Source organism: Rhinatrema bivittatum, chromosome 6 (assembly GCF_901001135.1).
Source record: "Rhinatrema bivittatum chromosome 6, aRhiBiv1.1, whole genome shotgun sequence".
NCBI classification, from domain to species: Eukaryota; Metazoa; Chordata; class Amphibia; order Gymnophiona; family Rhinatrematidae; genus Rhinatrema; species Rhinatrema bivittatum.
In genome coordinates this window covers 4,862,499-4,875,125 of record NC_042620.1, presented here as the reverse complement: position 1 = coordinate 4,875,125, position 12,627 = coordinate 4,862,499, and the positions used below count along the sequence as shown (strand labels likewise).

General features: G+C 51.1%; 1 protein-coding gene across 4 annotated transcripts in view; it reads right to left on the bottom strand.

The window, feature by feature from the left end:
* STK16 (serine/threonine kinase 16) overlaps positions 1-12,627 on the bottom strand; it is a 162,495-nt gene that overhangs the window by 37,509 nt on the left and 112,359 nt on the right. For 3 of the 4 annotated variants that reach the window (XM_029604988.1, XM_029604987.1, XM_029604989.1), the window contains exon 6: positions 10,121-10,216. The exons of the other annotated variant lie outside the window; for it this stretch is intronic. In XM_029604988.1, the coding sequence (XP_029460848.1) occupies positions 10,121-10,216 (96 nt within the window). The remainder of the gene's footprint in view (positions 1-10,120; positions 10,217-12,627) is intronic. 4 annotated transcript variants of the gene reach the window in all.

The following is a 12,627-nucleotide window of genomic DNA, read 5'->3' as shown; positions in this document are numbered from 1 at the left end:
CCGCACGGTTCTTCAAGCTACTCTATTCTCCAAAGTCGATTACTGCAATTCCCTACTACTAGGCCTCCCCGCTACTACCACCAGACCGCTAAAAATGCTTCAGAACACCGCCGCAAGGATTCTAACCAACACCAATCGAGGAGACCATATCACACCCATTCTAAGGAATCTACACTGGCTTCCCATTAACTTCAGAATCCTTCACAAAGCACTCACCATTACACACAAGACCATCTATAAGCAGTCATCACTTGAACTAGCTATCCCTCTTCTCCTCCACACCTCCACCAGACCAGTTAGAGCAGCGTACAAAGACACCCTTCATGCTCCTCCCGCCAAGTCCTCCTCACACGCTACCATTAGGAAATGTGCCTTTTCCACAGCTGGACCCTCTCAATGGAACGCTTTACCTCCAGATCTACGCCAAGAACAATGCCCCCTGACCTTCAAAAAAAAAACTTAAGACTTGGCTTTTTAAACAAGCGTTTCCTTAAAAAACGGCAGGTTTTCACTGCTCCAACTGCGCCCAAGTTTCCCTTGTGACTACTCCTTCCCCACCCTTTTTCCCATCCCGCCCATCGTCCCTCCCTCCTTCACCCCTGATACCATAGCATAAGTAACATTAGATATAAGCTGTTCTGGTTTAATCTTCAATCTCATTCTCTTTTACCCTAGTTCAGTTCTTGGCACCTCCCTGTGCAATGTAGTTCAGCTCTAGGCTGCTCTCAAATAGGCGTTTTCCTGTACTCCAGCCAAGTTATTACTCCCTGTTAAATGTAATTTTCTTTTCTTCGAATGTTTGATGTAAACCGATGTGATATGACCTGTCATGAATGTCGGTATAAAAAAAGAATCAAATAAATAAATAAAAGATCCACATGTATCAGATCTCTGAAAGGCATTTGTCATCTTAAGATATCGCAAAAGAATTCTGCACACATCCAACAAGTGAAGCTCTCTCGCCATAGGAGCATCCACAGACAAATTCGGAAAGGCCAGTAACTTGATCACCTAGTTAAGGTGAAAGAAGGAAACCGCCTTAGGCAAAAAAGAAGGAACCATAAAGAAAGCCCCTCCTCCAAAAAATGCAGGAAAGGATCCCTACCTGACAAAGCTACCAGGAAAATAGCCTTCACGGTTCAGTCCTTTAGAGAAGCCCTCCTAACCAGTTCAAAGGGACAACCAAACAGCACCTGAAGAACTAAGTTCAGATTCCATGCTGGACGAATCTTCCAAACTAGAGGATGCAGATGTTTTGCACCCTTGAGGAAACAAACCACATCCAAATGAGACGCCAACGGTCTTCCCTAAATCCTACCTCCAAGGGAACCTAAGGCTGACACCTGAACCCAAAGGGAATTATAGGCCAAACCCTTAGCCAAACCGCTTTGCAAAAAGGCTAGAATCTGCGGAACATCCACCTTCAAAGGCTGTATCTTGTTCTGTGAACACCAGGATTCAAAGACTCTCCACACTTGGACATAAGCCAAAGACTTGGAAGGCCTCCTTGCCTGAAGCAAAGTTGCAATCACAGGCTCTGAATAACCTTTCAAGTTGAGCCGTCGCTTCTCAAAAGCCAAGCCACTAGACAGAAGTGATCGTCCAGGTCTAAAAATATGGGTCCCTGCCACAACAACTTTGACAGATGGGCCAAGAGAACGGGACCATCCACCACAAGACGAAGAAGGTCCGCAAACCATGGCCAACATGGCCACTCGGGTGCCACCAGAATCACCTTGCACGGATGAAACTTGATGTACCACAGCACTCAACTTACGAGAGGCCAAAGTGTAAGCACGCACAGCAACAGGTGTGTCGGACATAGTCGAATGAGAGCGTTGATGCCCTCCAATCAGACCTCCCTTCTGCGACTGAAAAACCGATCCATCTTCGCATTTCCTGGAGTTGCCATGAGATCTACTGCTGGTCTGCACCACCTGGCCTGAATCAAGGTGAAGGCCTCCACTGACAATTCCCACTCCCCTGGATCCAGATGCTGTCTGCTGAGGAAGAGTGCCTGCACGTTGTCCACTCCGGTCATATGGGAAGCCGCTACCCTTACTAGATGTTTCTCTGCCCAAACAAACAGTTCTTGCACCTCCATCAGTACTAGATGACTCTTCGTTCCACCCTGACAGTTGATGTACACCACTGTCGTCACATTGTTCGAGAACACTCGTACTCACTTGCCCTGAATGAGCAGGAGAAACGCCAGTAAGGCTTCCCGTACTGCCCTGGTTTCCAGCCGATTGATGTACCAGGTCGCCTACTCAGATGACCACTGACCCTGGGTCGATTTCCCTTGACAAATTGCCCCCCAGCCTGAGAGACTGGCATTCATGGTCACCACCACTCAGTCGGCACTTTGAGGTCCATTCCTTTCTCCAAATTGTGCCAAGACAACCACCATGAGAGACTGTACCTAGTCTCCTCCGGCAACAGTAAAGGAAGCTGAAATTTCTCCGAAAGTGGATTCCAAGGGTCAAAAGAGCCCTCTGCAGAGGACACATGTGAGCAAAGGCCCAATTAACTAATTCCAGCATAGAAGCCATGGAACCCAGTACCTGTAAATAATCCCAGTCCCTGGAAACCAACAGCTGCAGCAGCCAAAAGACCTGACTCTACAATTTAACTACACTTTACTTAGTCAGAAACACCTTCCCTAACTGTGTATTGAAGTGCGCCTCCAGATATTCCAACAACTGGGCCAGCTTCAAATGACTCTTTGCCGGATTCATCACCCAGCCCAATGAATCCAGGAGTAGCAGGCCCTGAAGAACTGAGCACCAACACTCCACTTCCAATTTTGCCCATACAAGCCAATCCTCCAGGTACAGTGACCAGGATATCTTCCTTCTTGAGTGCCTCCGCCACCAACACCATCACCTTTGTGAATATGTGTGGCGAGGTCATTAGATCAAAGGGCAAGGCCCGAAACTGGAAATGCTCCCCCAAGTCCATGAACCTCAGGAACCTCCGCTGTTTGGCCTGAATGGGGACATGCAGATAGGCTTCTGTCAAGTCCAACGATGCCAGAAAACTCCCATTTGCGCATTGCTGCTATCACCGTGCACAATGTCTCCATCTGAAACTGTGGCACATGGAGGGCAGCATTGACCCTCTGCAGATCGAGAATGGACCGAAGGTTCCCCTCCTTTTTTGGCACCACGAAGTACATGGAATAAGAGACCCTGCCCCCTCTCCAGAAGGGGCTCTGCAACAATGGTATGCAGGAGCTGTAGCCATTGCAACGTCTCCCGCCCCACCTTTCGCTTGCTCTAGGAGATGCAGCGGGAGATTACAAAGGTGTCCCTGAGCGGATGAGAAAATTCTAAGGCATAGCCATCTCTCACCACCTCCAGGACCCACTGGTCCGACGTGATTTTGGTCCACTCCTCATAAAAGAGGGACAGCCTCCCTTCAATAGCCTCTGGAGAGGAGCAGACCAGCCTGCCTTCAATAACCAATCTTACTTTTGCATCCCCCTTGGGGGCCTGAGTGGGCTCGAAAGGACTGCTGTCTGCCTGAACTCTGCTTTTGCATCAATGGCCCTGTGCTTCTGCTAGCGTGAAATCTCCTCACTTCTCGGTATTGAGCTCACGGAGAAAAAAACTTCTTGGGGTTTTCTTATTCTCAGGCAACTTATTACCCTTCGACTCCCCCCAATTGCTTCATGAGCTGCTTCAAATCCTCTCCAAATAGCAGCTTTCCATTAAAGGGAAACATCAAACATCCGTCGACCAGTTTTGTAGCCATAGGAGTCTCCTCGCTGCTACTGCCGAGATTAGACTTCTGGCGGAAGTCCGGATCACGTCATACAGGGCATCAGCCACATATGCTACTCTTGCTTCCAAGCGGACAGCCTGAGCCACCTCAACGGCCGTTCCCGACCCAGCACAAGCAGGCTCTCTGCAACAGACTTCCAAAGATCGCTGTATGAAGGATCAGAGCCGAAACCTCAAACAGCTTCTTAAGGAGGATTTCCAGTTTCTGATCCTTTAAAGCAGTAGCATCTGCCATTGGGATGGTCGTCTTCTTGGTAACCGCAGAAACTGCAGCATCCACATTGGGAATCTTCCACGAATTCAACTTCTGTTCTGCCAAGGGATATAATTTAGCCTTAGCCCTGGCTACCTTCAAGCCCACTTTGGGAGATTCCCACTCCCGATCCACCATCTTCACCATCTTAGGCAATAGAAAGGCCTTAGGGGGCTCCCGTAATCCCTCCAAGACTGGGTTTACCCATTCATTATCCGAATCTTGAGTGACCTTAATCCCCAGGTCCTCCAGAACCTGGGGAATTAGCGGGCCCAACTCATCCCTGCGAAACAGGCAGACCACCTGAGGATCATCACCGTGTGCGATCGGGACCTTGTCCGGGTCCTGCATTGCATCTCCAAATGCAGTAACAGGATCCTGGTCTGGATCCTGCATTGGATCCACCAATGTACTAACAGGGTCCCTGCTTGGATCCACAGGCCCTCCCTATATCTGATCTGGATCATCCATCTCCTCTGACGTGTCTTCTTCCACCGTGGACATCTTGAGACCCAAACCCCGCAGGATTCCTCAGGACTCCACCTGCCAATGCTTCTTGGCCGCCCGGGACTTCCTGGGTAAAGGCCTCTTGGTCCCTGCTCCCATCCTGGCCAAATAGGCCTCATGTAAACACTGTGGATCCATCAAGTCTAGTGGGTGTAAATAAAGAGGAGGCAGCCAAACACTGCACGGAGCGGCAGTAGCCACAGAGGCATTCACGGAGCGGGATGCCAGTGGCCAGTAGTCGGTTGTTCCACCTTCAGGCAGCAAAACACTGCACGGAGCGGCAGTAGCCACAGAGGCATTCACGGAGCGGGATGCCAGTGGCCAGTAGTCGGTGTTCCACCTTCAGGCAGCAAAACACTGCACAGAGCGGCAGTAGCCACAGAGGCATTCACGGAGCGGGATGCCAGTGGCCAGTGGTTGGTGTTCCGCCTTCACGGAGGGCTGCCATCTCCAAAAAAAAAAAAACAAAAACAAAAACAAGAAACAAACAAAGCAGGGGTGAGTAGGAGTATGGGGCAGGGGTGTGGCCTGCTTGTTGCAGCGGTTGCTATCCCTGATTGAGCTGGATGTTCACTGGGATGCGGATACGGCGCTGCTCTCTGCATGGTGGAGGGGTGGAAGGGAGTTGGGGCCGCAGGGTGCTGGAAGCCAATAGTGATGGGTGGGAGGGAAAAAAGGGTGGGAAAAAAAAAATAAAATAAATGGATAAACTGCGTGGCTTGCTGGGCAGACTGGATGGGCTGTTTGGTCTTCTTCTGCCGTCATTTCTATGTTTCTATATATGTAGTAGAAGGAAAAAATCCGCTGAAAAAGCTTCCTGATCTGAAGAACAAGGTTTTGGATCTGTGTCCCTCTGCACCTGTTCCCTTCCCCTGCCACCAGCTGGGTCTTGTTCCCCAGGCACCAGCGTGGGAGGGGAGTCCTGAAGCTCTGAAACAGCTGGCTGGCTCCCAGCACATATAGACAAAATGGCCTGCGACTTCTCTGACCCCCATCGGGGCCTCCGGAGCGGGCCCAGCCGATCTCTTGCTCCTGCCGCCCCCCCGGAGGTCCTGCAAAGGTCCCAGCGCCCCCCGGAGACACATTTGTGGCAAAACGCTGCCGAATCAAGGACTGTTCGATGAGAACCGCAGCCGCGACAATCTTTGCCGTGCTGTGCGGGAGGTGCCATGCCGTAGTGATCGGGCATAAAAATAGTCTCTGCCGACACAAGGAGAAGAACGGTGCTGTCTGATGCTAACAGGCCCCAGGCATGACCGAGGAACAAATTTGGCCCCCCTGCACCCTTACCTGCCTCCTGGCAGAGAACAACTCCAGCCGCTCACAAGGCCTCAGCCCTGCTTTTCTGTTTCCTGAGAAAAAAGAAAATTATTCCTTACCTGCTAATTTTCGTTCCTGTAGTACCATGGATCAGTCCAGACGGTGGGTTATGTCCCCCGTCCAGCAGATGGAGTCAGAACAAAAGCTCTGGGGGGAGGTCCTATATAACCTCACCTCCCTTAGCTCAATCTTCAGTAACTAGACTAACAAAGCCCAGAAGAAAGAGACGGAGGGATCAAGTCCACCAAACGCCCCAAGGGCAATTTTAAACAAAGCTATAACTGCAGAACCACTAACCCCAAAGGGAACTTGCACAACACAACTATGAAACAAGAGACAGACCCTGGAACCCCAAGGAGCTCAGGAGAGTAACAGAAAGACAGTCAAGCAGAGGCAGAACCCCACAACCCCCAAAATACAAACAGGGAGGGTGTCTGGACTGATCCATGGTACTACAGGAACGAAAATTAGCAGGTAAGGAATAATTTTCTTTTCCCTGTACGTAGCAGGATCAGTCCAGACGGTGGGATGTACCAAAGCTTCCCTACTCCGGGTGGGCCGAAGACAGCCCTGCTCGAATGACTCTTATCGCCGAAGGATCCAAACACTGGAGCCCTCACATCCAAACGATAGTGCCTTGCGAAAGTATGGAGGGACTTCCAAGTCGCCGCTCTGCAGATCTCCTGCATAGATACAGACGTGCTCTCGGCCCAAGACGTCGCCTGAGACCGAAGGGAGTGCGCCTTAACCCCCAGCGGTGGAGGCCGACCAACCCCGAGATACGCGGAGGAAATCGCCCCCTTCAACCATCTGGCAAGCGTGGCCTTGGATGCCATATGGCCCTTCTTCGGCCCCGACCAGAGCACAAAAAGATGATCCGAAACCCGGAAATCATTAGTGAACTCCAAGTATCGCATCAAGCATCACTTGACATCCAAACTACGAAGCTCTCTGGAGTCCGCCGAAGAAAAAGAAGGAAGCTCCACCGACTGGTTGAGATGAAAAGCAGACACTACCTTAGGCAGAAACGAGGGTACCGTACGCAGCGAGACCCCCCCTCAGTGAAACGGAGATAAGGCTCTCGGCAGGACAACGCCTGGAGCCCGGAAATACGACGCGCCGAACTGATCGCCACCAGAAAAAGAGTCTTAAAGGTGAGATCCCTGAAGGTGGCAGCTCGGAGGGGCTCGAAAGGGGGGCCACTGAGAACCCGGAGTAACAGGTTGAGATTGCCAAGGACTCCCCTGCCGGCCACACTCTGAACAGGCCACTGCCCGTGACATCATCAGGCGCAGGGAGAGGCAGCAGCAAGCGAAAGTGGCGGGAAACCCCTGAACGCCGGCGGGACCTTGCGCGCGGACCAACCCCCCCCCCCCCCCCCCGCCGACCTGAACGGAGCCGCTGAGGAATCTGGCCTCCCAGCAGCTAGTGGCCCCGGGGAATATTACGTCGCGGGGCCGCGGGTCGGCCGTCAACGAGCAGCAGCGGGAGGGGGGGGGAGGGAAAGAATCAGCGCACCTGCCGCACACCCCCACGGTCCGGCGCACACTCCCAGAACCGGGGAGTTTTCGCTGACCAAAGGACACCTTAAGGGAAAAAACCCCCCCAAAACCAACACTTACCCCCTAACAGCAAGGGAAGGACAGAACGAAGGAAGACAGGGAAGAAGGAGACAAGCCGTATCAACAAGCTCCCCCTGCTCCCTCAGCAAACACCTAATTAATTCCCTTCTGTCTTTTTTTTTTTTTTTTAAACTTGATCCCTCACAGACAAACAAGAGACCTAGAAAGCTAAATCCCTGTGCTGGGGACTGCCAGTCCCCTGCTCACATCTGCTGGAGTCAGAAGATACTGAAGAATGAGCTAAGGGAGGTGAGGTTATATAGGACCTCCCCCCAGAGCTTTTGCTCTGACTCCATCTGCTGGACGGGGGACATAACCCACCGTCTGGACTCATCCTGCTACGTACAGGGAACCTTTATTTTTTCTCAGTAAACTTAAAACATAAAGACATGCAGGGCCAGGGAAGGGAAGAAACTTAAATACGTCCCTGCTTCTGAAGGACGCCCAGCGCGGAGGGTGGCAGGGACCTAGAGGTCGTGAGGGAAGCAGGACCCCTGGCTTTCACCATCCCCCTGCCCTGACGACGAGGGCTGAGCCAAACCAGGGATCTCCAAACGCCTGCTCGCCCTGCCACGAAGGAACCTAACACCTCGGGGAGCTGAAATCTCCTTATAATTTTTTTTTTTGAAAACTCCAGACTGCAGGTTTGCACCTCTACCTTCTGCTGCAGACAGAGAAATACTGAGGGACTGCAGGTGGTGCTCTCGGTTACGTAGCAGTGCCTCAAAGCTTTTGTTCTCTGTCTCGTTCACCTGGTACGAATGCATAACTCACTTGTCTGGACTGATCCAGGGTACGAACAAGAACTCTGAGACTCAGTGTCCCATAACCGAATTAATCAGATATTACATTAAAGGGTGGAAGGAAAGTGCACACAGAAAGGACTCAGCCAATAAAGGATGGGAAGAATACACACAGAGAAAGCACTCAGCCAGTGAAGGAAGGGAAGCATACACACAGAGAAAGCACTCAGCCAATAAAGGATGGGAAGAATACACACAGAGAAAGCGCTCAGCCAGTGAAGGAAGGGAAGCATACACACAGAGAAAGCACTCAGCCAATAAAGGATGGGAAGAATATACACAGAGAAAGGACTCAGCCAATAAAGGATGGGAAGAATACACACAGAGAAAGCGCTCAGCCAGTGAAGGAAGGGAAGAATACACACAGAGAAAGCACTCAGCCAATAAAGGATGGGAAGAATATACACAGAGAAAGGACTCAGCCAATAAAGGATGGGAAGAATACACACAGAGAAAGCGCTCAGCCAGTGAAGGATGGGGAAGAATACACAGAGAAAAGCACTCAGCCAGTGAAGGAAGGGAAGAATACACACAGAGAAAGCGCTCAGCCAGTGAAGGAAGGGAAGAATACACACAGAGAAAGCGCTCAGCCAGTGAAGGATGGGAAGAATACACACAGAGAAAGCGCTCAGCCAGTGAAGGATGGGGAGAATACACGCAGAGAAAGCGCTCAGCCAGTGAAGGAAGGGAAGAATACACGCAGAGAAAGCGCTCAGCCAGTGAAGGATGGGAAGAATACACACAGAGAAAGCGCTCAGCCAGTGAAGGATGGGAAGAATACACACAGAGAAAGCGCTCAGCCAGTGAAGGAAGGGGAAGAATACACACAGAGAAAGCGCTCAGCCAGTGAAGGGATGGGGAGAATACACACAGAGAAAGCGCTCAGCCAGTGAAGGATGGGAGAATACACACAGAGAAAGCGCTCAGCCAGTGAAGGATGGGAAGAATACACACAGAGAAAGCGCTCAGCCAGTGAAGGATGGGAAGAATACACACAGAGAAAGCGCTCAGCCAGTGAAGGAAGGGAAGAATACACACAGAGAAAGCGCTCAGCCAGTGAAGGGTGGGGAGAATACACACAGAGAAAGCGCTCAGCCAGTGAAGGATGGGAAGAATACACACAGAGAAAGCGCTCAGCCAGTGAAGGATGGGGAGAATACACACAGAGAAAGCGCTCAGCCAGTGAAGGGTGGGGAGAATACACACAGAGAAAGCGCTCAGCCAGTGAAGGGAGGGGAGAATACACACAGAGAAAGCGCTCAGCCAGTGAAGGATGGGAAGAATACACACAGAGAAAGCGCTCAGCCAGTGAAGGATGGGAAGAATACACACAGAGAAAGCGCTCAGCCAGTGAAGGATGGGAAGAATACACACAGAGAAAGCGCTCAGCCAGTGAATGGCATGGGGAAGAATAGACACAGAGAAAGCGCTCAGCATTGAAGGTGGGGAAATAGACACAGGTCCCCGCTCATCCAGTGAAGGATGGGGAGAATACACCACAGAGAAAGCGCTCAGCCAGTGAAGGGTGGGGAGAATAGACACAGAGAAAGCGCTCAGCCAATAAAGGATGGGAAGAATACACACAGAGAAAGCGCTCAGCCAGTGAAGGATGGGGAGAATACACAGAGAAAGCGCTCAGCCAGTGAAGCAAGGGGAGAATACACACAGAGAAAGCGCTCAGCCAGTGAAGGGTGGGGAGAATAGACACAGAGAAAGCGCTCAGCCAGTGAAGGGTGGGGAGATTGCACACAGATGCAGAAGGACTTATTTCCAGAATTTGTGAATTTGTGTTAGTGTTTGAATCTGGTGCTGGGGTGAGTCGCTCCTTACCCAGATGTCGGTCCTCTCATCTATCACACACTGGCTTTCCACAGTGAAGAGTTCTGGAGCGCGGTAGGAGATGGTGCAACGCTGGGCTGCCCAGTCCTGGGGAAACAGGAGTAGCTCGTGAGGAAAGGCACTGGACCTTGAGCACCATAAAGAACAACACCCCAACAGAGCAGGAAGAGCGCTGAGGAAACAGAGGCTCCAGTAATGCAGACTGGGCCCCTGGTCACACAGGTAGTGAGGCAAGAAAGCGGTATCACAGAAGCCAGCCCGACAGCAAAGTAGCAAAGCAAAGAGTCACATAATGCAGAGCCCCAGCAAGGCAGGCAGAAGGATGGGATAAGAGAGATAAGTAGCCTGAGGTCTGTGGTGGGGAAACAGAGGCTCCAGTAATGCAGTCAGTGCTGCTGGAACTGGGCCCCTGCTCACACAGGTAGTGAGGCAAGAAAGCGGTATCACAGAAGCAAAGTAGAAAAGCAAAGAGTCACATAAGCCAGAGCCCCAGCAAGGCAGGCAGAAGGATGGGATAAGAGAGATAAGTAGCCTGAGGTCTGTGGAGGGGTTCACCGTAAAGCACACAGAGAAAGAAGACTTCATGAGTGATAGTGCTCCCCAGAAACAGAGAATCTGACAGCAAGTCCAAACACTAAGGTCTATCTAGTCTTCCTAATTTACTTCCTTTCGCACAGGGTCCCCACACAAGAGCTCGCATCTAGCCCACATAGGTTCCCTGTCCACGGGCTGGATTCAGCCCACGGAGCAAGGTTTACTTTTTTCCCATGCACCACAGCACAGAAAGCAGCAAGGCTGGCAGGGCTCCCAGGAAAATACATGAGATGGGAGAGAGTGGGTGAGACAGGGGCTGTTGTGCCCGCTCCATGCGAGCATCCCCCAGACCAGCAGGGGACACTGTGCCATGGGCTCCCAGTCTCAGTGGCTGCAGTGTGCCACTGGTGTGTGCTGACTGCTGGGATAGGCCACTTGCAGCTCACAAGACACAGGGCATGATATGGCAACTTCAGCTCTGCAGCTGTGCCAGCAGTGGCTCCTGGGCAGTGGCCATGCAATCCATCTGATGCAGACACAGAGAGGAAGATGGGGAGAGGGGAGTTAGAGGAGAGGATGGGATAAGAGGGAGGTGGGTGAGAAAGGGGAGGGAAGTAGAAAGTGTATGAGGTTGTGAGTGTGACAGAGTGCACCACACACAGAAACCGACAACCCATTCGCCCAGATCGCAGGTGCTGAGGAACTGGGAAGGAGGCAGAGGACAGGATTTCTAGGGGTGGGGCATGATTGGCAACTTCCTAGGAAACTAGAAAGGAAAATTGGTTCTTACCTGCTAATTTTCGTTCCTGTAGTACCACGGATCAGTCCACACACCTAGGGTTAATTTCCCTTTGCCAGCAGATGGAGCCAGAGAAAAAACATCGCTGACACTGTATTATAACCAACATGCCCCCTGCAGTTCCTCAGTATAATCTATATCAAAGCAGATAATAGCAAAAACCATTGAATCATTAAATGATAATCAACAACAACATGGAGAACAATCTTACAGCTGAGGAGACTACTCTCCCCTGAATATACTCCTCTTCTAATTGGGCGGGCTCTGGACTGATCCATGGTACTACAGGAACGAAAATTAGCAGGTAAGAACCAATTTTCCTTTCCCTGTACGTACCCAGATCAGTCCAGACACCTGGGATGTACTTACGCCCCTATCCAGGGTGGGACCTGGAGAGTCCCGCTTGCAGAACACTCTCGCCAAAGGAAGGGGTTGCCGGAGCCCCCACATCTAAGTGATAGTGCCTTGTGAAAGTATGCAGCGACTTCCAAGTTGCCGCCCTGCAAATTTCCTGTGGAGAAACAAGTTGTGAATCCGCCCACGAGGCCACTTGCGAACGTGTTGAATGAGCCTGCAACCCTTCCGGAAATGGATGACCACGCGTAATATACGCAGAAGAAATGGCCTCCTTCAACCATTGTGCAATAGAGGCTTTAGAAGCCTTGGAACCTTTGTTCGAACCACTCCACAGCACAAAGAGGTGATCGGACCTCCTAAAGTCATTCATAACCTCGAGGTAACGCAATAAAGCTCTCCGTACATCTAGACGTCTGAGCTCCCTCGCATGAGGATCAGACGCTGGTAAGGAAGGAAAGGCTGGAAGCTCCACCGACTGATTGACATGAAACGATGAAACCACCTTTGGTAAAAAAGAAGGTACAGTCCGTAAAGAAACACCAGGCTCCGAAATCTAAAGGAAAGGATCTCGACAAGATAGTGCCTGTATCTCAGAAATCCTTCTAGCCAAACAAATAGCCACCAGAAAAATTACCTTAAGCGTCAAATCATTCAAGGTAGCCCTTCAGAGCGGCTCAAAAGGAACTTCACACAGATCCCGAAGGACAAGATTAAGATTCCAAGACGGACAGGATTTCCAAACTGGAGGATGTAAATTCATCGTCCCTCTCAGAAAACGAACCACATCCGGATGAGTCGAAATAGAGGA